Source organism: Anopheles coustani, chromosome 3 (assembly GCF_943734705.1).
Source record: "Anopheles coustani chromosome 3, idAnoCousDA_361_x.2, whole genome shotgun sequence".
NCBI lineage: Eukaryota > Metazoa > Arthropoda > Insecta > Diptera > Culicidae > Anopheles > Anopheles coustani.
In genome coordinates, this window is record NC_071288.1 from 37,339,735 (window position 1) to 37,367,714 (window position 27,980).

General features: G+C 46.1%; 1 protein-coding gene across 1 annotated transcript; it reads right to left on the reverse strand.

Moving 5' to 3' along the window:
- Window positions 1-760: 760 nt before the first annotated feature.
- Window positions 761-16,022, reverse strand: LOC131260356 (anaphase-promoting complex subunit 1-like). The gene is made up of 4 exons (XM_058262059.1): window positions 15,715-16,022; window positions 2,079-2,730; window positions 1,277-1,607; window positions 761-1,206 (listed from the first exon to the last, which is right to left on the reverse strand). The coding sequence occupies exons 1-4, from the start codon at window positions 16,020-16,022 to the stop codon at window positions 1,019-1,021; spliced, it is 1,479 nt and encodes a 492-aa protein (XP_058118042.1). The 3' UTR covers window positions 761-1,018.
- Window positions 16,023-27,980: the final 11,958 nt, after the last annotated feature.

Here is a 27,980-nt window from a genome sequence, read left to right on the forward strand (position 1 = left end):
GCGTGTTGTGCTGCCAAACTCGCCATCCGCTTGGTTTTAGCTGCCGTCGCCGCACTGTGTGATCGTTCTCGCAGTTTGGATTTGGTTGGTGATTCTTCTCGAGGCAAAGGCAGTTTTCAGAACGGCTATTTTTCTTCCCGGTCCCCTCCCCTCCTAACACGAACGCTTAGTAGTCTAATCTTTCTCTACCATGGCCATAGTATGTTCTTTTGTTTGTTTGCTTGTTTGTTTGTTTGTTTGTTTGTTTGCATTTTCTTCGACCTCCCCCGCGCCACCCCACCGGGGTGAAATACTGTAAGAATTTTGAACTTTAGCAGCCTCCGGCACCACACGCCGGCCGGAGTTCAACAAATCCCCGTTGGAATGTGCAATGTCTGCTCCGTTTGCCGAATAAAATATGTTTCTCATTGCCAATCACTAAAATGTGATGATCGTGAATTAATTTCAATTACGATTCGTAATGTACTATTAGATGCGTCCTCCCCTCCTTTTGTCGACTGGTAACTAAGCTTAGCTTCTATCCTACGAATTCTACCGGCTAATACATGGAAGGTTCCAAAATGCATTTGTCGGTATGTTTTACATGCAGTTATTAGTTTTGTTTATTTTTGTACGGCTAGCAAACGGCTAACGATCCTTTGGACACGGTATGTGTATGTGAGGAAGTTTTAGTAAAGGAAAAAAGAATACTTCTTCTTGGTGTCATTGCCTGCTCCTGACCATTGGGGTCGACCGACCAGGTACACCGGAAACGGGCACGAATACTGAACTACTTGAGCCAAATGGTAATGGCGTAACAACGTCCCAGAATACTGCAGAAGACAACCTCTCTTATCGCTACACCTTAAGTACTACCTTAATATCTCTAAACGGCGATGGTCGCCGGGGGAGGGTCGACGAGGCGGGCTCTGGTATGCCATGAACCGGATGCTAGACGGAGAGACATAGAGAGAGACGGAGGAAGAGAGAGGTGTGTGTGTGTCTTTTAAACGGTGACCTCGGAAGGCCTCTACATGGCTCAGAGGTACCCGAGGCGGACCATGTCTCGGCAAACGCCGGACATCCGCTTGATGTAGGCCGGATTGTAGAGCATATCCTTGGCAAGCTTGTCGATGTCGACCAGTTCCGTCGTCTCGAGGGCGGCGGAAACATTCGGCAGGTCCTTCTCGACGCAGCAGGTCGAGTGAAGCGTCATCAGTGCCATACCTGCGACACGGAAGAAGGGAAAATATAAAATGGTTGTTGCCCATTCAAACGTCCACGCGATGTGACTTACCGAAACCGAAGCGGGCATACTTTTTCATGTGCATCTGCAGCCGCTCGAACGGAAACAGCTCGCGGCCATTGCTGATGCCCAGCTCCTCCATGCGGCGCACCAGCGCGCTGTGGTACTTGCGCAGCAGTTCCGGAAGTCGCTCGCGCAGCTCACTGTCGGTACAGCAGAAGATAAAGTAGGACAGATCGATGGCCGGCGTGCCGCTGCGGGCCACCTGCCAGTCGAGAAACTTGAGCTCTTTGGCGTTCTGGAAGTGTTGATGGTGGCTGAGGCTGTGGTTGTTGTTGTTGTTGTTATTGAGACCGTCTTCGGTACCATTTCGGTGTGAGGGCTGTGCAATACAACAATAGGAGGAGGACAGAATGATCTTGTTAGCGCGAGGCGTTAATTTGGATCTTTACAATAAGCTTTATAAGCTTTAAAAGTATTATTTTTTAGATTTAAGGGTGTACAGAGGCGACATGTATCTGCTTAAAATTGCATCGATGCTCTTTTGTGGAGATCTTGTTGAGATTTAAAACAAGAACTCGTATAAATTAAAACTGTGGGAACATTTTATAGACAAAGCAAAATAATGAATTCGAAAACAATGAATAATCTTGACGAGAAGCGCCTAGGCTACTCTTTGATAAACTAGCAACCAAAAATCAAAGTTCCACCAAAAATCTAAGTTCCGCATTGATCCGATTCAAAGATCGCATGGTAGGAGATATGCTTCTCTGTCCCAACAATATCACTGTTTGATACACCATTTGATGCACCGGCGTTCGATGACCTAGTGTCCCACCTAGGGTATACTCACATTGGGTCGATAAAGAATGTTGCTGATCCAGCAGTCTCCGTGGCAGATCACCGTATCGTCCCGGTTCTGGACGCAGTCGATCATCGCCTGGCCGTACTCGTCCCGGAACCGGCAGAGCCGCTCGCCGACGGCACCGTCGCCCGCCTCCGGACTATGCCGCAGCGTCTCGATGGCGTAGTCCACCTTGCGCTGCAGGAAATCGACGAACGAACTGTGCAGTGGCGGCACGAAGATCGTCTCCTGCAGCTGGGCCACGATCGTCGCGTACACCTCGGGCGCCTGCTGCTGCATCGCGAACGAGATGGCGTGGAACTGGGCCAGATGGGTCAGCACCAGCAGCACGTCGTCGTACGCCAGCGGTTCCGTGCGCGGGAAGTTGCGGTAGCCCTGCGACATCAGGTCACGCTGCAGGATGTACTCGTAGCCCTCGCAGCACTCGGACCGGATGACGCTCGGATAGTGGGCGAAGCGTTTCGCCGAGTGCAGACCGCACGTTTTCTGAAACGCTTCGAACATCGGCAGGACCATGTCGAACACGTACTTTTCGCGCTGAAAGTGCGCCGAGCTGTTGTAGAGCGATCGGCGCAGGGATGTGGTCGGCGCCACCTTCGCGATCACGCTGATCGCCTTCGGTAGTCCGTTGATAATTAGTCTGTTGGGATATAAGGAAAAATCTATCATTAGTTATCGATATCCACAGCGATAAGGGTTGGAAAGAAGATATTCGAGATCTATTCTAGAATCCATTACTTGAACCAGCATCCAGCTTATTTTGATCATCCAACGTTGAACTACTTCAAACCCGTTAAGGCCAAACATGCTCTATTGTCCAATAAAAACACTGTACATCGACGAATGAAACTCAAGGATGGAACATTTGAAAAGTCAATTAAACATGAGACTTCGTTGAAGACCATGAATAATTGCTAGTCTTTGATTATCAATACAGTGCTATACGATTAAGCAAAGGTACCATTTTCCAACACTAAATATTATAAAAGGTAAATCTGCGTAACCAACCACTAAATGGTAGATTTGACTGCCTTTGGCGAACTTTGCGGCTAACATGCCGCATTGGTGGTGATCGTAAATTAATTTATTTATAATTTATTTTATTTTCGTTAGTCCAATTGCCGCAAACCATTCCAGATTTTTTTTTTTATGTATATATGATGAACCAAATAATACTAAGTAAATCAAAGCATTGACTCTCTATACCAACTGACTCATCCTGAATTGGCTCACGTTAATCGTTATTCTCCTCGCTAGTGCGTACAAGACACATTTTCGAAATAATTCACGTGAAGGCCACATATGCTTTCCTCTACAAACTAAAGTTAATTTAGACCTATAAATATAAGGATGTCGTAAATAGAATTCCAAATACTCATGTTGTCATACTTGTTTGTGCTAGCAACCATTTTTTCCAATTCCAATTCCGTTGCAAAAAGTAGAACACTTGCTTTCAACGCTGAAACAGATAGGATATTTGGAGAATCGTTCCAAGAAGACAATTCGCTTGAAAAGATTATCTTCAAAAGCAAAATTTTTCAGAGGATCTTTTCTATCTCGTCAGAAACCTGATTCCCTTTAGTCATATGTATATAGAAAATTGCTTTATGTTTCACACCAAACCGGGAAAAATACATTCTAAAAGAAGCCCCCAAGTACCAACACATGGCCTTTTCGGTGTGTTCGTACAAGAATACCCCGGGCCCATCGGGGTGACCCACATTAGCAACGAGCCATTCTTACGATGGCTGAAGCGAAAAAAAAAGCGGCCCTTTCCTAGCGGTATATTCCTCTCGTGGCCTGTCTTTACTCTCGCCGGAGATCCGAAAAGCGGACAGGAAAGCCGCGAAGCCACCGCTGGTCGCGCGTCGCCTTGTGAGTCGCGAACGATGTTTTGATTGTTTTACCCTTTGCAGACATCACGTAAACATTAGCACCTTCCGCTGCTACACACTCGAGAAAAATTCGCCCGTAACATGATCCGAAACATCCCACGGAACCGCACGGCCCAGCCCCATGTGGCGCTGCAATAGGGGGCATAATTGGTGAAACCCGGCTCTACGGGGACACAACCCTTCACCCAACCCATTCCCCAAACCTTTCCTCTTGCACGGGACCCCGAGCCGCGCGGGGACTTGCGGAAGCGAGGTGTGAAAATACAGGCAAACCTGCCGACGGTGACACATTCTGTTGACATACCGTTCACTAATGGTTACGACGTTTGGCCCCGGCGATTTCCAGTTTTCGTGCCGTGCGGTGCGGATGTGTTGATTTTTGAATATTTGTTTCTATTTCTGTTTAATCTTTTTTATGTTTTTATTTTCAAACCTTTGTGGTTGTGTTTTCCCTCCTTTTTTCCGCTGTTGCTGCAGCGTTTTGTTGTTACGAAAGTTTTTCGCAAAGCTTTGCACATCTCGCTTCGCGCATCGTTTAGTGTCTCTTTGCGCACGTGTAAACACACGAGGTCTTCTGGGGTGCCCCTTTGTTTGTTTATTATTATTTTTTTTGAACCCCATGAATGGGTGGGAGGGAGAGAGAGAGTTACAATTGTCACGGGCACACCAAGAGGGAGGGTGACTTTTATGTTACCCTTTAATTTAAAAGCACGGTTTTGCTCGACGGTCGCTTTTGCGACCGTTTTACGCTCGCTGCATATTGTTTGCTGATTATGCAACCGCTTATTTGCTTCTTATTAGCGACCGGCGATTTGGAGGGCCGGTCTTGGTTGTTGTCGCGGTTTTCCTATTATCCTGTACCCATCAGCACCATCCCAAACGCCCCCTTCCCTCACCTCACCTACACGTTCTGTACTTCTTTCTTTTTCAGTTTTCTTTGGCTTGCTGGTTAAACGGATTGTTGAATTAATTCACGATTTCTTGACGACGCACGCAACACAACCGAGGCGGTTCGGTGGGAAAGGAGAGAGATAAAGAGAGAGAGAGGGTGTAAAAAGGATAGGCTTTCAGGTTTTTTTTTTCGTGGAGACACCGTCTGGTACTCGTATCCCGATGGCTTTGGCGAAAGTGGATGACAGATACGTGACGCACATGTGCTTTGATTTAACACGCGCGGCGTGTGTCCGAGCGGTGGGCAATCCATTTTTCGGACATCCGATAACCCGTCGCTTCGGGTGTTGCTATTTGCGTTAGCTTTCGGTCTGAAAAGTTATAAATTTACCGGTTAGCTAACAGCGAGGGAAACTTCTTTTGTCACTGGTGACGGGTGACGTTTAACCATGCTGGTGAATTAAAACAAAGTGAAACAGTGAAGGGAGTCGTATCATAATTGTAGATTTTGTTAAAGCAGCTTGCAAAAGTTTGGTTTTGAAATGCATTCTATGAAAAGCTTAATATTATTAGTATCTTATTGTTCGGTTTTACTCATGGTTTACCACAATTTGACATTTAAAATGAAACAAGTTCAATCGCATCTGAACACATTATATGAACAAAAACTTAAACCTTTATAAAAACAAAAATTGTACGCATTTAATGTATTGCGTATTCAAGAGTTTTGATAAGTATCATTTTTCGCCTTTTACAATTTAAGCTTGAAGGAATTAATGGTTGGAACTTTTTAATTCAGCGAATGAATTTAGAAGCTTTTTTGAACTATTCACAGTGTACTTTAGCTTCCGAAACAGAGTTTGCAAATTTCATTCCGAGTGTATTAATTCAAAACTACTTAATTTCTACTAATTCAAACTAGAATAAAAAATCACTTTCAAGAGTTGTAAATATGGTTGGTTGTTGGTTCATGCCATTAAAATATATCGCACAAAACAAAGACTAGTCCACAAACAAATAATGATTTAGTCAGATCAAATTCATCTAGTCTAAGATTCGTAAACAAATTTATACAACAAATTATGTTTGAAATCATTAACAAAGTCATTTTTGTCTTCTACTAGCATTACCTGACTGTAGAATACTGTTTGCCGAATTAAATGTATGTCTTCGCACACAATATCTATAGAACGATCTTTTCAAAAGGCAAGGTTTCACATCCGAACCAAATTCACCAACCCAACCTGCCCAACCTGAGCCCAAGTATGCAAAAGTCAACTCGCAACCGATAAAATTGGGTATTCGTAGATAGGTGCACACACGGGTACGGTTTACAACAACGATCGGATGGTAAGACCCAGATAAAGCACACCATCGCCCGACCGTCCGAAGGAATTGGAAAGGACCCGTCGCCCCGGCTGTGCCGTGGTTCCCGCCCGAGACCCCGAGGTGTGCTTACAGGGTTCCCGAGGTCAGTGAACTCACGTACGCAGTTTCGGCAGGAAACGCAAGCTGCACATTGGTCCCGCGACGACGACGACGACGCCGAAGACGACGGTGACGACAACGCACCACACAACAACGTCGCGCAAGACAATCGAGACGACGGTCGGATGGATGGATATCGGGGAAAGGGTCTCTTCGGCGCCGTGATTGCCAGACGCTGTGTTTTTTCGGTAACAAATTGTTCGTGGTCAGTTTCGAGGCGCTCGAGTATGGTGTGTGTGTGTGTGTGTGTGTGTGTGTTTGTGCGTTTCGGTGGGAAGAAGAAGCCGAAAAAAATGTACACCGTCCTGCCGGGGTGTTTTATTGTTTTTCTTGGCTGCCTTCGAATTGGCCGCGCGAATGAATAAGCAATCTCGCGCGGGCATACAATTACAATTACAACTGAAGGCGGCCGCAATCACTGCGCGGACCGAACTACCCCGACCAGCACACCATCATCTTGTGGAACTGGACGAACCCGATGAACCCTTTCACTGGCCTTCTCTTGATTTCGATCGAACGAGTGTCACGAGAAGCGGTCGAATGGGTTTTTTTTCTTCATGGGTTTCCGTGACTGACTTCTACAAATCGAAACGCAAAAAGGCATATTCGATGTCACTAATGGAGCAGTTTTGTTTTACATTCCCTCGCAAAGTGTGGATTCTTGTCCTGCGGTCTGCAGCTCCCGATCGTCTACTTAAAAACAAATTCCATCTTTGATGCAAACCCGAGTAGATCACATTTTTAAATTACATTTGTTCGTAAGGTCGATACCATCTTGTAAACCCATATTGTTCTAATTGATTCATGAATCTTTTGGGATTCGAATCTTCAAATAATGATGAATGTCATGTTTTCATTAAAATATTTATGAATCTCGAAAACGAAGCAAATAGTCATTTAGATTCATGAATCTGAATTGATATTACACAACTTTACTCTTAACCAAATTATATCTAATCCTTAACTTGTTGTTATGTTCTAATCCTTAACTTTGGAGACAATTTATTGGCAAGAAAATGTTTTAAATTTCGTAAACACTACGTTTTCTCGTTTGCATTTCTTAGTCTTATGAAAATTGTTTGTTTCAGAAACGAATGAAGAATTTTAAAAAGACCTGGGCTTGTTACTGTGACAACTTCATCAAACACGATTCTTCCGAATGTCATAAAAATAAAATACACTGTCAAATAAATTTCATATTTACCAACTCGACCCCTACATCTAGTGCAAATGAAATCATAAATTTCATCATAATCCGATCACATTTTTCGCCAGTTTCTCCAAACTTTTCATTAAATACTTATTATAACATTCATAGTATTCTGTTCAAATCGATTTAAAACTCCTCCAAAGACCCCGATTTAGCCATTGTCTGGCACCAGGTGAGTTAAAACATGAACCATCGAGGATCATAATGGGTTACATAATGCACCCGATATGCACTATCATGGAGATAAAATAACTATTGGCGACATTTTTGTAACCGTTTCACACACCAATCCGCCTATTTATAGCATCTGCAACTGCACGGCCGGCTGCTTATACAACATCACACACTAAAGCACTAATTTTAATCTCCTGTGACGAGTTTAATAAACGAAACGGGCAAATGGATTTAATAAGTACGGCGCGGTTCGATTGTTGAACAAACTGTCCCAGCTAACCGGAGGTGTTTGCAGGGGAAAACCTGACGGCGCGGGGGCCAATCCATTTTTAGCCTTTGCGGAACATGACGACGCCCCGTGGGAGGGGTGGGAGGGGAGGGTGAAAAAAAACGGTGAGCGAAGGAAAAAAAATCGTTAACTGATTAGCACGCCCGCATTTCGTAACACCGAAGTAAGCGATCACGTACCACCAGCTGATGGATGGAATGGTCCAACAAACCTACCGTCCGTTAACTACCCTACCCCGCACCCCGACCCCATGAGATTCCTAAAGGGTGAACATATGAGGTGTGTGTGCGTGTGTGTGCGATGACGATCGCAGCGACGCGAGGCGTGTGTGCACGTGCTACCGCGATTTTCCCTCCGATTGTGCGGAGAGGGCGAAAGGCAAAAGCGTTAAAAATTAAAGTTCGGAAAAAAAAACTGATGACAGGTTCGAAATTTGACACCATTCCGCATGTGTCACCCATCGGGGTTGATCGGACACTTCGGGAAGGCGAAATCAAGTGCCAGCTGGAGCTCGATCTTCTGCGAGGCGCGAAAACGTCGAACGAACGAACGTTGTTCGGCAATGGGTTGTTTATTTGTTTGCCACTGTATTTTTTTTTCTTGTTCCCTCCACCACCACTTCTTCAATGTAATTACCCCACACCTACCTCATCCCGGCCACGGTCAGTGCCGCAGTTGATTTATGCTTGCCTTTTCCCTTTTTGTTCGATGTGCAGTGCGCAGAATGTGTGGTGTTGTTTTGGTTTTCGGATCCCGGCGGCCGGCGGTCAACACTGACCTACGCCAACACCGGTGGCTTCTCCCTCAACCTCCTCCCCCATCTCTCCGCCTTTGTGCAGTCCGGTCATCCGATGTAAGTTCGAACCGGGAGAGGGTTGAGATCATATCGCTCAAACATGAGGGTGTTGCTTGCATTCTCCGTTTTTTTTTTTCGTAAACAAAATGAAATTCCCAACTCCCTTCCCCGGGCGAGGGGGGGGGGGGGGGAGCGAAACGAAGGCGCCTTGCGTAAAAGTTTGAAAGCAAGCTCAATCGAATCTCGAAGATCGACCGAAGTTCGCCGGACGATCGGTCATTGACCGGCGGAAAAGGCATCTGCCCGTGTGTGCGTGTGTGTGTGTGTTAGGGTCGATGTGAGCCTTTCGAAGGACCAGACCCGTCACCGGAGAAGCGATGGTGTCCGGAGACAGTTTTGTTAACGTGTGCACAACAACACTGCCGTCGATCCCGGTTTCCGTCGGATTTGCTCGCGCGATCATATTCCTTGGCGAGGGCGAAGCGAAACAAAATAATAAATAAAACAACATTTGTGTATATGTGAGTGTGTGTGTGTGTGTGTGTGTGTGTGTTAGTGGGCTCCAACATAAACTGCCTCCCAGACAGTTCCTGTGGCCATGTGAGCCAGACCCCCTCTCCTCTCATCCGGGGGCGCTCCGTCCGGTAGGTGGGTGAAAGTATGCGGTTCCTGTGCGGTTCCGGAAAGGATCATCATCATTCCCGCCGCTTTTCATTTTTGCGCTTCTCACCTTCCAAAACCCGCCTGTGTTACCGTTTTCGCCATCCAACTTTCTATCTCTCTTCCTCTCGCATAATCTTTCTTCCAAACTTCTCCACGAAGACTGCGATTCACGCCACCTTTTTTTTCGTGCTTTGAGTTACTGAATCCGACCAGACGGTGATAATTGTGGGAAAAGTAAACATCTGCAAATTGCAAATTTAGCGACCGAAGCAAAGAAGGGGCCGGGGGGCACAGGGTGGATGCTGCCGGAGAAGATAATCTTCGGCGGGTTCGTTGTGTTTGCGTAAACCCTTCTCTTATTGTTCCACTTTTGGCAAGCTCAGCAAACGGATCCAACCGCACACAAACACAAACACACACAGCCGGCCGGGTGGACCGGCTTTCGGTTGGTCTTCTGTGGCGATGGATGGCTTGCTGTAGCTTTTTTTTTTGTGCCTCGGGAAGGTTCGCACAGCTTTGCAGATCGGATCGCCGATTGGCGGCGGCGGCGGCGACGGCTGCTGCTGCCTTATGATGTTGCTGGGACGGTTCGGCCCGTAGTTCATCGCACTGACCAAAAGCGAGGCAGTGTGAAAACATAGCGTTAAATTGTAATCGATTTAAAGGGGGAGGGCGGGGATGAAACCAAAAAACAAAAAAAAAAAGAGCGGGCATGCCAAACATGATCCAGTAACCCTTATTTGGGAGCGTTATGTGCTTTGGGGCACGCCGTGAGATGGAGTTGCGATCGAGTTTGACACACATTTGCTCATTTCCGGTGGGCTTCGGTGTTTGCAAACAATGGGGCCACTTTTCGGTGGCCACCGCAAGGGTCACCGAGCCAGCTTATAGCGAAGCCAGCTTCTTGTTTGTACGGGTTTGGTTTCTTTTTGTTTTCGCCAAGCAAACGAACCGGACCGCCGCAATGGGGTTGTGTCACAGCAAAACGAAAATTTGTTGATAAATAAGTTTATAAGTAAACCACAATCATAATCCAGGCAGAAAAACTTATAGAACTTTTTGGATAATGTTGACTTCGTTGTTTTCCACCAGCAGGATACTTTTAGGGATACTTCCGTAAAAGTTTTAGAAAATGCATGCAAAGAAAGCATCACCAACCAATAATTTTGTTGTTGCTGTTCATTTGCTAGAAAAACTTAAACGCATAAAATAAGTCATGCAAATTCGTATAAATTGATTAAAATAAAAAAAATTAGTTAAAATTAAAATTATGCTACTTTTCATATAAATTAACTTTCGAAAAATTAACGTTTGTTTATTGACTGTTTTCGTGCAAAGACTTAAACACGCCAATGGATTAAAATCGTTGTATGATGATTGACTGTATGTTTGTATTTAATAAAAAAAATCCCAAATAAAAAAAAATGTTTGCATGACAAATATTACAGAGACACGCTTTTTCTGCGGCCTTGGAAGTGGTCTAACCTATTAATATAGTTCACCTAACCCAGTTTCGTTGAATCATTTTCGCTGACAAACAAAACCGAATTCTTTATCACATTTTCTTAAATGTTTTTCAATGGAACGGCTTCTAAGTTTGACAATTAATTATGACAATGAAGATATTTCTAAAGTTAAAATATGCATATGTAATGTTCAAGCGTACAGTTATCGCACATTACAACAGAAAAATAGAATAAGTTCACACGAAAGGCTAAGATTCTTCACGAAGGAATATTAACCCTATATCATCGAGGCTTGCGTTTTTGCTTGCACGAATCAGCAACCCGAGGCGATTTCGGCCAAATCAGTTAATATTTCCACGGATACTTCAAACACCGTTTTAAACAAACAAGTGTATTCAAATTGCAAAACTCCAGTAGTTGATTCATTTATTCGTGAAAAATCGCAAACATTTTTAAAAATTCTTTGCATTATGGTTTGATAAGACATTTTAGAAAGCAGTCCTAGATGTATCCCAGCTTAGCTCGGACAAGTATGGCTTTAAAATGTACTTTGTCACCTATCCTCAGGCTTAGTACGGTCCGAGCGAATCTTGCAGTCCCTTTTTTACCCTAGAAGTATTACATTAAACTCCCCGTTTAGTCGGATTTCATCAAGATGTGTCGGTTGTGTTCCCTTCAGGCGATATGATCCTCCCAAGAAGTTAATGCTGTTAATCACACAACACAATCTCCTCAAACCGTTCCATGGACATCGTCTAAAGTCAAATTTCCCCAAACCGATAAGCTTGCATCAACGTTCCATTTGACCATGCTAATTGACCTTAACGAACCGTTGGTGCAGCAATGTGTCTGACCTTTACCAAAAAATTTATCAAAAACATGCCCAACGGGCTTCGGGCTTGTCCTCGCACCAGCGTCCGAGTCGTCCGAGCACCGCCGTACGGCCGGCGTTGTTTTCGTTTCACGGCGCGGAGAAACAATCGCACAGCCTCATCGCTTCCCCGTGCGCACACGTTCAACGACCTCTGGCGGCATTGAAGGCAATATCCGAAGTGCGATGATCGATCGACCGAGCGTTCGTCCCGGGCAGCAGCCTACGTGCCTCGGCCCCGGTATGGCCAGGCGCCTAGTAGCGTGTGCGTGCTTAGGATTGCTTCGGCCGGCTCATTTGTCACCCGAGAGTCGAATCTCGCTGCTGCGCGTACGAGCGAGGCCCGGCATTGGCACGTAATTGCGTTGACAGCGCCGGAGCGATCGACCGCCCAAAAACCGGCTCGACTCCGCGCACATTTTCGGACACCGTCGGGCTGACAGATTGGCGCCAACGGTGACGGGCGCAATCCGTATCTTTTCACCAAATGTAGAATCTCATCATTTCGGGCGGGCTCTCGGGGAAGGGAGGGTGCGGGTCCGAAAAACAACAAACAAGACGCTCGCCACAAACAAGGCAAACAAAAACTACATCCCCGGCGAGATCGAGTGATGTTGTTTGTCTTCCGCGCCGTTTTTCTCGATTCCAGGCGTCCAGCGGCGCGCACAACGCCGGCCGGAAGGAGTCCGAGTTCCGAAGAGGTGAAACACGAGTGCTAACCATCGCCTTCTGCCTAACAGATCGGCAATGGTTATGGGCCTAACTGCGCGGGACTCGGCGGGGCTGGCGGCTACAGGTTTTGGGTAGCTCGCATTCCTCACATTCCTCACCGTCAGGCGAAATGAAGGTCAGTATTTGCAAACGCCGATAACGATCCATTTGCGCGCACGCCTCGATCCGGCACGAAACCCCCCGCCGAGACGATCACCTTAGAACGAGCGTGATCGTGCGAGCGGGAAAGAAAGAGACACCAGGCCACGGAGGAGCCCTCGGGCTGCTAAGAGAACATTAGCGGAGACCCGGTCAGAATTTATCTTCCGAGCCGAGGATCGCTGTTAGAACCGAGGGACGTGCGAATGGGGCAAAACCTGGAGCCAGAACTTCACCTCCGTCCCCCCTCCCCACAGGGGGTGTACCATTCTTGCGCGTGTGTGTGTGTGTGTGTGTGTGTGTGTGTGTGTGTGTGTGTGTGTGTGTGTGTGTGTGGAGAGTTGAATGGAACGAAAGGGAAACCCGAAAACAGGTTTTCGGCCGATCGCTGCCTTCTGAAATGGGTGTTATGTTTTGCGTAGTTTTAATACCCGATGCCACCGAAGGCGGTTTTCGACGTCTTCGCGCTTCTCTGGATATCTTTCAGCGATACAGTGGTGCTACAGCCAACGATTGAGGTGAATAACGGGGGAGTGAAGGAGGCGGGCGGGCGGGGGGCGCTTTGGGTCACCGGATGCGCCCGCGAGCCGCCGGTGGGAATGAAAAGCGAAATTTTTCGGGGTGCTTTCGTGTTTGCAAATTACGTCGTTACGGTTTTCGGTGTGATTTTGCCACATTCTACCAGCGTTTTCGAAAACGAAAACGAGACGCGCGAAGTTCTGGACGGCGGGGCGGGGGGGAAATTAAAATTCTGTCGAAATGACCGCGAACCGGCTCGGCGCAGCAACGCGCGGAAAATGGCAAACGTGGACGGCGTGAGAATCGCACGATCGGGCGCTTGTAGCATGAATGGAATGTTACAGGGGCTCCAGATTGTTGGAATACTTTCGAGAATAGCATGAACTTGAGAGGGATTTGGATTTGTACAAGCACGTAAACACGATAAGTGTGTTAGCAGAAGTAGAATAAGGAATTATTCATTGACAAAACTTTGTTTAACTCAAGCCGAAAACATTTACATGATAAAAACCACTGAATTCTGGAGATAAAGATTAGAAGTTCGTTAATTCGATTCGCGACAGATGACAGATCAAAAGTATATTTGTGAATTCTAAAGGGTTCTTAAAAATATGTGGCGACGATGATCATTTGCTGAATCATAAAGATTCATTAACTTCAAAAGATTGATACGAATCAATTGGAAAATACGATTGAATCTATAGGCAAAGAACTATCCAAAGGAATATCGTAGAAAGATTCATAAGATATAAAGCTAATAGGTACAGATTACACAGTTTCGATTTGAATCAAAAGATTTCAGAACAGTTTTGCTTGTAGTCTCAATGTCTTTTTATTCCTCTGTCGATTGAGGAAAGACAAATTACCGCTTGAAGAATGCCCTCTCGAGGAGTCGCTATCCCATTTGCTGATCATGACACTTTACCAAACAAGAAGATAAACAACAACGGACTGTGTGTGGCTGGCTGGATTAAACTGCCAGCATTGTGTTTTACCAATGCGCTATACATATATGTATCTCAATGTTTAAAACTACCAAACTTGCTCCGACTGGGTTTGAACACACACGACATATGGATTGAAAGCTCGATCGCCCGGACGTAAATCGCTCTGTAGATAAGACGATTCACTCATCGCTAAGCTGCTGCAACGTGTTCGCGGGCAATGCAGGTTAGTTTTTAAAGAGCCGTTGCTAAACCACCTTATCACCAAATCATGCGCGGAACCCTAAGGAAGCCGGTTGCGAATTGCTTAACAGACACCAACCAAACTGCCGTGCAACCATTAGCCTCAATTGACTTAGAATTTCAAGATCCCCGTCGGGGCAAGAGGCACATCCCGGCCAGCCTCCGCTCGAACCCGTACAGCCTCCCCCGGACCGATGCCACGGTACGCTCTCTATGCGCATCGCTTAAATGTAGTTCAAAGTCATCCGTCGCCAAAGTGGGTCAATCGATCGCCGTAGACACGCCAGAACAAACTAACCACCGGGCCACCGGGAGCATGGCACACAATGGGTTTGCTCTGCTCCCTCCCCGGCCGCCCCTTTCCCACCGCACCCATCTCCAACTAAGATGGTTGCACAGTCGTTCTAATGTTTGCCATAGACAATGACCAGTTTAAAACACCGCGAGATGCGTCTATGCGTGCTGATCGGCTGCATCCGGTTCGTGTGCAAGTGCTCGGCTAGTTGTCTTCCCTGCGGAGGAGGTGCACACATAACGCCTTCCTCATTGGTCGGTCGCATGACCAATCTACTGCGTGCCTCCTGCCAACGTTTGCGCGGGCGGGCGCTAATTATGCACCTCTGGCCGGTGTTGGTAGTAGAGTGCACGATGGCTGGATTTTTCCCCAAAAAAATTCCGGTGCTATTCATTCCGCACAGTGACACCTTTTCCCCTTCCATTGTGAATGTTTCGATAAGCGACACTGGGAACACCCGTTATCGTGTGGCAAGATTACTTTGACGTTTCTGCAACGTTGTTGCAACCACCCACCCACACACCAACGATCGCCGTTTTCGGGACAACTGCCTGCACCTGCGCGGTTGGTCGAATTGTAATCGTCGAGCCAAAATCGAAAGCGTCAACGAAATGCACCGCCATTATGGCGGCCCGAAAATAATCGTGAAAAACATGGGGGAGATACAGGTGTACCAACTGCGGACGATAAGGGCACAGGCACTGCCTTCGATTAAGCACCAGCAAAACAGGCAAGGCACCCACACCGTGCCACCGCCAGGCGGTGGCCTTATCAATACGTTTTCACAGCAAAGAAAAGAAAAACCAATCGAAACCCCCCTTCTTGGGGCTATTTTTCATCTTGTTTCGAACGCGTTTCGATGGTGCTACTTCGGTTGCTGCGTATTTTAAACATTTGATTCGCACACATTTTAGAAAGATGATTCAAGTTTGGAAACTCAAAACTTCTATTCCTTCACTTTTAATAAAGGACACACACAGTTCCCGACACAGCTTTCACGAATACCTTACCCTGCATCATCACCGTCGCTCGGATGGTGACCATTAGTACCATTGCTGTTGTTGTTGTTGTTGTTGTTATTGTTATTGTTGTTGTTGTTGTTGTTGTTGTTGCTGCTGTTGTTGTTGTTCTCGAAGTCCTCAATGTCCCGGCTGCCGGGCGTGACGACGATCCGGTACACGTCGCCGGAGTAGCTGTCGCCGTTGCGCGATCCGCTCGAGACGGCCAGCTCGGGCTCGCGCATGCCCATCTTGGCCACGAACGCGTGTATCGCCTCCTCCACGTGCACCGGGATGCTCGAGTCCTTCGCGTTCATCATCCTGCTCCTGCGTCACGTTATGTGCGTGTCGGTGTGGGTGTGTTTACGGTCCGGAGAGCTTTCCCTTCTGCCGCCCCGTATCAGCACGCTTGTTGCCCGCGATCTGCTTGCCTCCAATCCGGCCCGAGCCAAGATGGCACACGGTTGGTTTTGCGCGTCGAAAAAGTCTATGAACCTGTCAAAGGGGCGCGCACGGACGCGTTTACACGTGAGTCTCCGCGCCTCAGAGGACGAGAAGCGCGGCGGAAGGTACACAACAGGCTGGCTTCCCGCTGAAGCCCCTTTTCACTCTTCACCTCGGAGGTCGCAGCAATCAAAACGAGGATCGCCACCGCGCGGGACACACAAACAGTAAAAAAAACAGCACGTGGAGCCTGAAAACAGCCCGCGCTCCAAGCTCCGTCCGGGTTTCCCCCCGTTGTTGCTCTTGGTCTTGGTTTCTGTTCTTTTGGCGCGGGCTTTGGCCCTTTGATTCCTTCCCCCGCCCGCAGAAGAAAACTCGCGCCCTCTCGAACACTATATATGCACCCCGTGTCTCACACACTGCACAAGCGCTTGGTGGCTGCCCGGCTGGCTACTGCTAACCACTACCAACCGCCAAACCCTGGCTGACTGACTGGGTCGGTCGCGATCGCTGACTGCTGAGACTCGACACCTCGACACACCGTGTGCCGTGGCCGTGTTGTGTTCGCGGCGACACTCGACGAGCAGCACGCCAGAAAGGCAAGGAGTAACAAGAAAAAAAAAGCACACCCACTACGGACGACCCGTTCACTGTTACGTATGCGGCCGAACCGATAAAACCTCAGGTGGCGCACCAGGTGCAAACGCTGGCCTCGCTGCTGCTGCTGTTCCTGCTGCTGGCGGATTTTCCACGATTTGCGACCGGATCGGACCAACCAGCAAAAGTAGACTGACGCTGCCCGTATATCTCACCTCGATATATAATACACGAAAAAGTTCGCCGATCGGGCGGCGCGCGAGATCGCGCGAGCGAGATATCGGACGAGGCAAATTCCTCTCCCAAGGAGAAGTAACGGCTCCGCGGCGAATAACGGGCGAGAGACGTGTGCCACTCGCTCGACGACGACGACGACGACGACGGCGACTGCGACTGCGACGGCGAGCGGCGACGACGCCGCGCGCAGGCGGAAGAAAGAGATGAACGCAGATAGAGCGACAGAGATGGCGGCGTGGCGGGAGGCGGGCGCGCGAGAGCAGGATGGGAGAGATCGCAAAAGAAGCTCTGCTCCAACCAGAAAAGCTTGTTCTTCGACCGCGTGCGGTCACACGGTATCGCACGTTCGCGTACACTTGAGACTTGGATGTAACCCCCCACCCGTAAGACGGTCCCCCTTCCCACCCCTCCCTGTTCCTCCTCCTTCTCTTCTTCTCTTTTAGCCAATCTCTTCCCCCCCGAGACTCTTCTTGCTCCACTACTTCCGGTCATCCATCGGATGCTGCCAGTTGCGTTGCTGTTGCGTGCGATCCCGCGCGGTCGTTTGATGCTTTTTGGCTAGGTATAGCTATTCTGTGTGCGTGCTTTTTTTTCAGCTTGCCGATTTTGTCTGCTGGGATCATCTTCTATTCCAGGGGTCGACATACAATTCGACGCGCAGGCCAAATCCGGCCCTATTATGTCCCGTAGTGTGTTTTTGCCCGCTGATGCTTTGGTTGCGTTGTAGCGTTACCGGAGGCAGATCATAGGGTAAGCAAATTAAGCAGCTTGAGGATCCGTACTTTTTGTGCATACTGTTTCAAATTTTTATGTTGGAATTATTATTTTGTTTAAATGATTATTTTGAAAAAAATGTGTATTGACAATGACAAATGATAAAGCTTCTGAATTATCTGAGCCTTGTTTTGATGAAGAAAAGGTCGCCTTATCATGGTTTTTGTTTTGGGTTAAAATATAAGTTGTTGATGTACTAACGTATATCAAAGAGATCAGCGTAAAGGTTTTATTAAAGAATAAGAAAATTTTCAGAATACAGTTCGTCCCCGCAGTACGCGAATGTTTGGGACCGGACGCAATAGCGTATATCGAATTTTCGCGTATTGCGGATTTCCACTGCCATTTCGTTTATACCTCATATTGAAGAGTTGACACTGAGAGGAAACCGCTTATTTAACATATCTTTTATCGAAATCACTAATAAGTGTTCCTTTTCTTACATTGCATAATTATGTCTCTGTTAAAAAGTGCATATTAAAAACTTCATTCTACCAAAACAAAGTAAAATTGGCTAGTCAGAACTCAAGCAACGCTATGAGCTGTCAGTTGTAAAAAATCGCGTATTGCGAATTCGCGTATATCGAGTATCGCGTACTGCGGGGACCAACTGTATATTGAGCATAATGGACGAGGATAACATAATAATATTTTGTAACATTGTGATAACTGTTTCTTTTTCAACCATTTCACAAACTTTTAGTACAGTTTTAAAATGACTGAAAAGTTATTCAATCAAAAAGTAAAATATTCAACTACTTGCCAGTTTTGTCAATGATTCTCTAGAAAAGTTAATGATGGTTCGCATAACGTAATAAGACTTTGGAAATAAGGATTTAGCAAAGAAATTTTTTCAATGCAATAACTTTAAGCAAAATTATAGTTTATTCTAAATTTGATTCCATGTTTCATTTTACAAAATTTGAAATAAAAAATTGTTTGTGGTATGTTTTGGGGCCTTCAACTTATAGCTGCTTGAGCCAATAGAAAGCTTAATCCACCTAAGCTAAATGTTAGAAAATAATTGTCGCCATACCAATCCATATGAATTACATTTTTGTAGCACTTTGCCAGCATATTCTGAAAAACATTTGATAACATTTGAAATATGATCACCATAAATGACCTACATTCTTGTAATCCATGCGAAGTGATTTTAAATCGCTAATGAGGTTCCTCGCTTATATGTCTTAAGCCGTATAGACATGTTTTCTCGCCATTGCTGCTGTGATTTTAGCTGTATTGCATGTATAATTTATGTGACCTACTCAAAATTTTACCTCTACATAGTTTCGGGACATCTATACCAGTTAATCTAAAATCAGCTTTTACGCTACATTTGTTTCTGATGACCTATAGAAGCACCCTCGATTGCAGAACTCCTGAAGAATTGTCCGAGCTGGAAAGGGAAACATCGTCTTACACCAACTGGATGTGGGACTATTGATTCACTATGATATGGGCATGTTACGCTGAATGCTGCTCTGATGGCAAAAATGATTTGAGCGGTTGTAGTAGCGGCCTCACGCATCACAGCTTGACATTTGGCGTTAATCCGGTTCTCGGATACCAAAACAAGTTTGCCGACCACTGTTGTATACCGTCCCATTTGGAAGGGGAGGGTTGACGGGGCCGGGTATCGTCGGGAACATTTGCATCAATTAAAACACTAACAAACAAACGAACAAAAAACACACATAGAAATAACCCCAAAGATCGCAAGCGATCATACGGGGACAATAGTGCAAAAGCACTCACAGCATCGGCGGGGGCTCGTGAGAACGGGCCGTGCGCACACAGGAAGCACCGCGAGGTACGCCGTGAGCCGCGCAGGGCGTGAGATAAGACATAAATCTACCTTTCCGGTGCTGGCGAAGCGGTTTTGGGGCGCTGGACGGGGACGCCGGAACGGATGCAAGCTTAAGCCGGTTGCGTCGGATGCTGTAGGGCGTTTCGATGGTTTGTACGCCGTGTTGCTTTTGCTGCCGCCAGCGTCGCCGAGTTTGTCGCTTTTGCGACAAAGCTCTTTTGCTGCACGGACCACCGAATACGGGCGCATCGATCACGATCGTCTCGGGTCCGCGTGACGATCATCATCTCGGCACGGAGAGAGGGTGTTCTTTTCGACATACACATTTTTTGGGGCGGTTGCTTCGGGCTATGGCACGGGCAGCTGCCCACCGCTGGTGCAACAACAACAGCGGGTTGCTGGTGCCAAACAGGAATGTGTATACGTGTGTGGTGTTACCTCTTCTGCTGCTGCTGCTGCAGTGGCCGGATAAATGTTTATGTTTTTATGAGCCGGAGCTGCGCTGGTTCGAACGTTCGATTCTTTACGATTCTGCGCTGCATTTTTGTTTATGGCGTTGGCCTTTACGGTCGGACGCCTTTTTTTGTTGTTTTTTTGCTCGCTCGGTTTCTTATTGCTGGTTCCCTTCGATCCTTGTGTCTCTTTTTGCGTCCGTTGTTTCGAGTGTGTCAAAACTGATTTTTGAATCCTGATTCAGGCGACACTAGCGGGGGGAATAAAAAAACAAAGCCAACCAACATCCTCCTCCAACCGATCGGAGTGGTTTGCATAAAACTTCGGCACAGCCAACAGTAAAAGAAAAAGAATAGTTCACGCTTTTGCCACGCCGTCGAAGAGGCCCTGGTCCGTTTCGCTTCGGTCCTCCGATGGCGGCTCGTCTTGCGCGTAATTTCTCGTTGATCCGACGCACGGTAACCAAATGACGGCCCGACGGAAGAAAATTGACACAGAAACGAGAACGCCGGTTCTGGTGTCCGGGTCCCAGAGGGTGTAGTTGTTTTTCGCATCTGTTTTTTTCTCCGTCTGTGTTTTGGGCGAATAATTTTTCGGTTTTATTACCAGCCAAGCTTTCCCAAGCCAAGCGGGAAAGGGCTCGCCCCCCTCGGTTGCCCGGTTGTAGGGCGGCTGCGGGGGCTGGGGGTAGCGAGGCCTAGCAGCGAAACCAACGGGATTGCGGGAAGCTTCTTTAGGGCATAGTACCGTTATGCGGTACCACGGGGTCCTGTGCCGTGCGTCTTTAAACTATATGTACGCGAAGTCCGGGGAACAAAGGGAAAGAAGCATCAACATTTTAGCCCGCAAACAGTTGGGATGAATGAATGAATGAACGTTTGGTCATTTGGCGTTGTAGAATGCACCTCTTCTTTGTGTTAATGTGTCATTTAAATAAACATGCAACTTGCAGGCAGGCAAGACACCTCTGTCTTTAATACTCTAATCCATTCCGGTACGCACAAGTTTGTCGACGGAAAAGTATCTTATTGCACACAGTGCATCCGACAATGTCGTTCCGCAGCACCGCGGCCGTTCTATAATCCCATCCAAATCACAGACCAGCACCAGCACGGGGCAACTGCAGCGCCCAGGAAGTAGAAATAAAGCGTTAGGTGAATGCAACAAGATGGCGTGAAGTAGGAAACACGACACGCGAAGAGTCTTGCTGCTGGCAACCAAGTGCTGCTGCCGCTTGGCGTGACCTTGGACGGATGCAGGAATTCGTATCCCACCAACACCACCACCACCACCAACACCGGCCCACCAGCGGCCCCACCGTCAAGCAGGTCGACGGGAATGGCGTGCGCGTAATGGCGTCCGCTTGGATCCAAGCGAACTGCAGCAAGGAAAACGAAGCGAGAGACAAAAGCAACAGCCCCCGGCGCGTTTGAATTGGATATCTCGATGACTCAGTGCTTCTATCGACACACACACACACACACACACATCGGGCCACACCGACCGCCGGGCCGTTCTCCGAATGCTGACTCCGGCTCGCAAGCACTGCCCACGGCGTGATCGCGATGGCGGCGGCCCATTGTCCGACTGCCCGAGTGGCTCAGTTATACGGTCGGTGCTCCATGTGGCCAGCACGCCGTACGACTCTCCCCAGTACCCGAGTGACCGAGTGCGTGCCCAGCTGTCAGCTATATACATACATACTTACGTATATATATGCGGTGGCACACATTTCATGCGTTGGGTTCTTGCAGCAGCAGCAGCAGCAGCAGCAGCACCATCAGCCCGGCCGCGGTACGCGACTCCATCTTGTTCTCTTTTGCGTTCACTTTCGTAACACACGCATCGCGGGTGCGTGCGTACGTACGATGACCCGGGTTCTTTTCTGCCTCGCTTTGCACACTACCTATCGACCGTGGCAAGTGATAGCGCTGCGCCGGAGCCGGACGGGGCAATGGTAAGAATTTGAGATAATGTGCGATAATTGTCTCCATCCAAAACTCCTTGTTCCTTTCTGCTCCACCCACCCGCTCCATACAGCGACTCGCGAATTGAGCTTTTCAGTTTGGACAAAGCTCACATTAACATTATCCAGATTGGACATTTCTAGGATCAGTGGTGGTTTTACACTTGTGGGGGCACTGCAAAAATTACAAATTTTCGTCTATCTTGTATACTTTTCAACCAATTCAATGTTACCTATTACTTTTTTCCAACAAACAATAATTTTCCTGTGGTCACCTCGAGCATTGATGTTATCAATTTTGTCTAAAAATTCTAATTCAGAAAATAGGATTTTAAAAAATTATGTAATTATACTTTCCATGTTTAGATACGCTTAATGTACTCGTTTAAATACGTACCTCGTTTTAGAACGAACAACGATTTTTATTTGGATTGCATTTTCAAACGTATGGAAACATCTAACAGATGTTCAACACATTCCGATTGATTTGCTATAAAATATTTTTCTTCCGTTATTTTTCAACTCTGACCATATACCGGACTATCCCTTCATCATTTTTTATGGTTCTAAGCATTCATTTTCGAAGAATGTAGTAAAATTGTCGATTATTCTAAGGCCCCTGCCGTTCCCAGCTGTTGATCAATTAAAAATGTTGATGAATTCTATATTCTATTTGTGTAATTAAAAATCTTACAAAAATCTTGGAGGTTCGGGACCCGGGTATTTTTATGCTCCAATTCATGCTATCACACTAATAATTGTGGACCGTAGCTGAGTTGGTAACACGGTCGATCAACAATTTAAGCAACTTCAAAATAAACAAACGGAACTGGAAAACTTTCGAACTGCCTAAAACAAATTTGTGGATTCAACGTATGTTCGTATTATTAATTAAACTTCGTATAGTCAGGAAAACCGACAAGGCTTAAAATAGACAACATAACAAAAAAGAGAACAATTAATATGTCAAAGAAGGTGTTTATTTAATTTGTCAGTCTCTACAGTTCTTTAGTATACAATTCTATATTACTATTGAGGTGCATTTAGTATTTTCACCTGAACGTAGTGCATTTTTCCCAAAAGAGATTCCCAAAGAAAAATCTTATCAAAAGGTACAATATATTTACATGGACGTATCAGAAAAGCTTTAATACTATATGATCTACAATACATGGCTTGGGCGAAAGATTGAATTGAAGGATAATATCGTAAGAACGCTTGCTTAAAGGAGATCACAATTTTCCAATGCTTGTCTTATGTTGGAACATTCATTTCATTTCAAAAGTTCATTTAATTTAATTAAAGTAAACTTAATCACTATCGATGTTTTCTACATTTTTATTCAATTCGTTACATCTATGTTTTTGCCAAAGAAACACTGATTTCTTTAGAGTTCTTTTAATTTTCTAGCTTATTTTGATGAGAATTTTTACTAACGCTCGTTGAGATCAAGTTGTACATATTACATCGTTTCATTTCCATAAGTTTAGTTGCCACTGCTAAAACAATTGAAAAGCGCTGGGATGAAAGGGAATAGTTGATCAGTTGGTCGGAAAGCGCTGAAAAGGACTCCAAAATAAAATTGGTCGAAATCGTAATATCTGTGCTATGAATTTAAATGTAAAGCATTTGTACATATTGTTGAAAGAGGAACTTCCCAAAATATCTGTCTATGAATTGTGAAATAATGAAATCGCATAAGAAAGCGTAGCAAATTTCGATTGTCTTGAAGTACGGGATTGCAAATGAGCTGCTTTACGATCGTGTTGTTCTTTAACCAACATGCTCGGCGTTGAAAACTGCACCAACTTAATGTGCTCCAAAGGCTTCGATGTGTCTTTTTTAAACGGACAATCACAGTGCGGGTCAATTTGCATCGGAAATGCGTTGTGCAATTTCGGTTACAGCGTGCAATAATAGTTACCCTCGTTGGAGAAAGCGTATTGCATCCCGAAGCGATCGTCGTTTCATATTCGCGGGCCTCCTCCTGGGCAGGTCCCCGATGTGTCTGTGCACTTTTTTGTTGTTTTGCTTTTGTGTACCCTCTACGGTACGATCGAATTTACGATGCCCTGGCCTTGGGCAGAACGAACGACTCGGTTTGGCTTGCGGGGCACGTGCAAAAAACAAAACCAGCAAAATGTCAGCCCAAAAAAGCTAGCACGAAAGAACGGCGCGTAATCGGAAAACTCCTGCCACCTCCCGAGCGGGAACGAGGGGGCCACGCTACCCATAAAGTCCTGGTATTTGATGAGGCTGCCATGGTGTGGTTCCGAATGAACTCCGAATGCGCCTTCCACCGCGACTTCTCCAGGTTCAGGTTTTGCGGTGCTTTTTTTTTGTTGTTGTTGATGGTTGTTTTTTGGCAATTCAATATGCCATTTCTTGCACCCTTCTTCAGCTCCGCATACGCTCGGTGGCCCCGGGCTCTCGGGAGGTCTCCGGAGAGTATCCGCTGCGGCTACGAAGCTAATTCTTTGAATGATTGCCATATTCCGTTGGTTCGGTGAACGTGTGAGGTTTTGCGTTCGACATCCCTCTTTTTTGTTTACCCCCGCCAGCTAAAGGGTTGTCCTTGGCCGTTCCGATCCCTAAATTCTCGGGACGACTTCGCAACTCACAACGGCCAGCTTACATCCGAATCAGTTTAGTGATGATATTTGGTTGGGTTAGTTGCGTTTTGTTTTTTGTTATAGCGACCTAAAGCCGAGTCGGATCTCTTTCTTTCGAAATTCGGTCTTATTTAAATTTTCTGTGTCCGCGTGTAGATGTGTAGGCCTTTTTCTTCTCTCCCTCAGTTGCGTGCGCCCTCCAGCCATTCGCTTGCCGCTATGCTTATGCTGCTGCTGCTGCTGCTGCACGGTGCTGCGCGCAGTCGTAAGCCTCCCCTAGAAGGTCATTCGCCAACGAAAGTGGCCGCAGTTCGTTGAACCCGGCCCAGCTTCGGAGTCGCTAGCTCGTCGCGAAACTGGGAGGGTGGGAAAAGATTTTGGGGTTGCGCTTGCCTGCGCGTTCTCTGGCCCCGTTTTTCGGTCGGGTTGCTGTGTGCATCCATGTGTCCAGGGGACAGGCCGGTGAACCGGCTCGGCCCGCCGCCGCCGTCATGGGAGACGTCGTTATGCTCGCTCCATGGACGGGCGAAGGTGGCGAATCGATTCTCTCCTTCGTCCGGCCGGTTTAAAGGCTTGAGATTCTTCGAGACAAGATGATTTCGAGGTGACCGCGCCGAGGCCTCCAGCATCTCGGCGGACCGGTCGGTGGTTCGTTGTGTTGCAACATTGCGGGGCGGCGCGCATAAATATAGAGAAATATTTGCCGGCGTAGAGACGACTTCGAGCGCGACGTTTTACAGATCGGCGTTGTGTTGCGTTATTAGAGGTTCTTCTTTTTTTTTTTGTTATGTGGGTATTTCCGTTCCCTTTTCCCTTTCTTCCGTCCCTTCCGGTCGCGCGCACATCACCCATCGCCCCGCTTCCGAAGGGGCCCATCGCAAAATGACTTAGAATTTTAACGTTCTTCTTTTAGGCCCCCCACCCTCGGACACGCCCCGCGGGGCCAGGGAATCCCGCAACGGTCCGCACAACCATTGGTCGGTTGCGTTCGCTTTTCGCTTTCGTTTCGCGCTGTTCCGTTTCCTTTCTCCTTCGCAGGCACCACACCCGTTTTTGCCCCCGTCCCCCGCACCGACCGCTAATGACTTCGAGAGAATAGCGAAAGCGAAAGTTTTTCGAAACGAGAACGAAACCATCCCCCCCCTCCCCAACAACCCCCCTAACGGTTGGGGGTTAGATAGATCGTTTCCTTTTTCTCGGTGTTTGGTTCTGTTTCGTTTCTGAGTGTGTTTTTTTTTTTTTTTGAGCATCTTCTCCCTGCGGCTAGGAATTCCGAGAACGCTCCACAAATTCCAGCCACATCCGTTAGGTTGGGTGCATCAGGTTTGCGAGTTGGCTTTATTTTCCTGGAATCGGTGGATTAGGCAGCGCCGAGAGCTGGGAAGTTTTATGACCTCACTCGCGAAATAACTTTGCACTGGGGAGGTCCAGGTCCTGCAAGCGTTATGAAGACAATACAACAAGGATAAAAAAAGGGACACAAAAACGAGGGAAAGCATGCAGATGCATTCGACCATCCGTTGTTGGATAACTTATGTTGGGAGTTTTGAGAAAACAAACGATCGGGTAATATTTGGATGAGATGTTTGCAAGGCTCATTCAAAAGCTCAATTTTCATTTGTAATAGGCCAGAACATTCACAAATAAACTTCTTTAAATGTTTAGATTTTAAATAAATTAGAATTCGGGAAGTAAAACTGTCTATGAAAACCAAAAAACAAAACCATCATAAAGTGAAAAGGTTACGATTGAAATAATGTTTTTTTTAAAACATTCCTTTTGTAACTGCGAGCCAAAAAGAACACTTCATTATGAATGAATACTATTGAATGAAGTGTTATAGCCTTATCCTAATACTATCTGTTCCTATTTGAACAAATTGAAAATTGTCCCTTGAAAAAAATTGGTACTACCGAATGCTAATATAAAATTCGGCAAATTGCTTACTTGTAAGGTGCAGAAAAATTCTTTAAAAGTTTATATGGTTCGGCTCAAACTAGCTCAAATCTTCTGTTCAAGCACGGTCACATCTGAATGATCATGTTCTATGAATCATGAACTTCTGCTCATTTTAGTAAAGTCCTAGAAGTTCTGGGATCGATTGGACCAAATGATGATTCGATTGAAGTCAAATGGTCCGATTGAAGTTTTCTCTGAAAATTGATGCAGTAAATAAATTAGTTTGCAAAATTGTTTTTCTCGGTAAGTGTCTGTTACTAATAATTAATTTAGTCCTTCAAAGGATTAATTTAGTCCGGGGTCCGGTTCGAGCGAGAGGATTTACGTCCACAAAGAATTATTATCTAAATGTAAGAATCAATTCAAGAGCTTTGAATGAACTATAGAAACAGTTTCTTTGAAATATTATTTTAATTTAGTTAGTTTTAAAGACGAAATCTTCCACAAATAATTAAAGAAGATTAATTCATGCATGGTTAACTTTAGCTCGGAAAAATTGATCCTGTAGTAAAGAAAAGCAACTCAGAACCAGATGCGAACCTTCCTATGAGCAAACTAACCCGCCGCTGGGGGCTCCGAGGTTTCAATGAAATAAGAAGATGTTAGAGATATTTTAAATGTTTATATAGAAAGTATAAAAATGACAGCGCAAACAATTAGTTCGTCATTTACAGCAAGTATAGAATTTCTAAATCAAATGTATGCTGATAAAACTCATGAATTTACAAGGAAGAAGTTAGAAGAAAATTTGTAAGAGCGCATAAAATACTAGAAACTCTATTAAGCAACACTATTCGTTAATTTCGAATTTTTTGTTTAAAAACCGTTTAACAAACCCCTACGAATTTAAGAGTAGTTCCATTCTCTTGTATAGAAATATAACAACTTTTTCCGGTTCATAAATTCCAACATGGTAAGCCTTAGCACGAAGTTCGATCGACGACAGTGCATACAGCGTTATTTATACTTAACATGCGCAAGGGTTCCTTTGACGTGATAAATATATAAATAGGCAGCTCGATTCGATCGGAATAAGTCGATCGAAGTCCATGCTAAAACTGAGTACGCGTTGATGGATACTAAGAAATAAACAGTTTGAGTTGTTTTGAAATAAGAAACAAATAAAACGCCTCAATGCAAATGAGTTCACACCTTAGGTAAGGCCCATCATGCCAAACCAACACTTAATGCACCCAACTTATCTAATCACCAATCGGCCATTAGGCCAAGCCGAAGCGTTCGCCAGATGTGACTAAAAATGATCACGTCCGGTGTCGCCGACGGACTTTGACTTCGAGCTTTTGAACCACGAAAAGTCGGCGGGTTCAACGAAACTAAAAAAAATAAAAGAGAAAAACCTAAACATTCAACCAAAGTTTGTTAATTAATTGTGATCAGCACGTCGTCTGACGTGCATTCCCAGGCC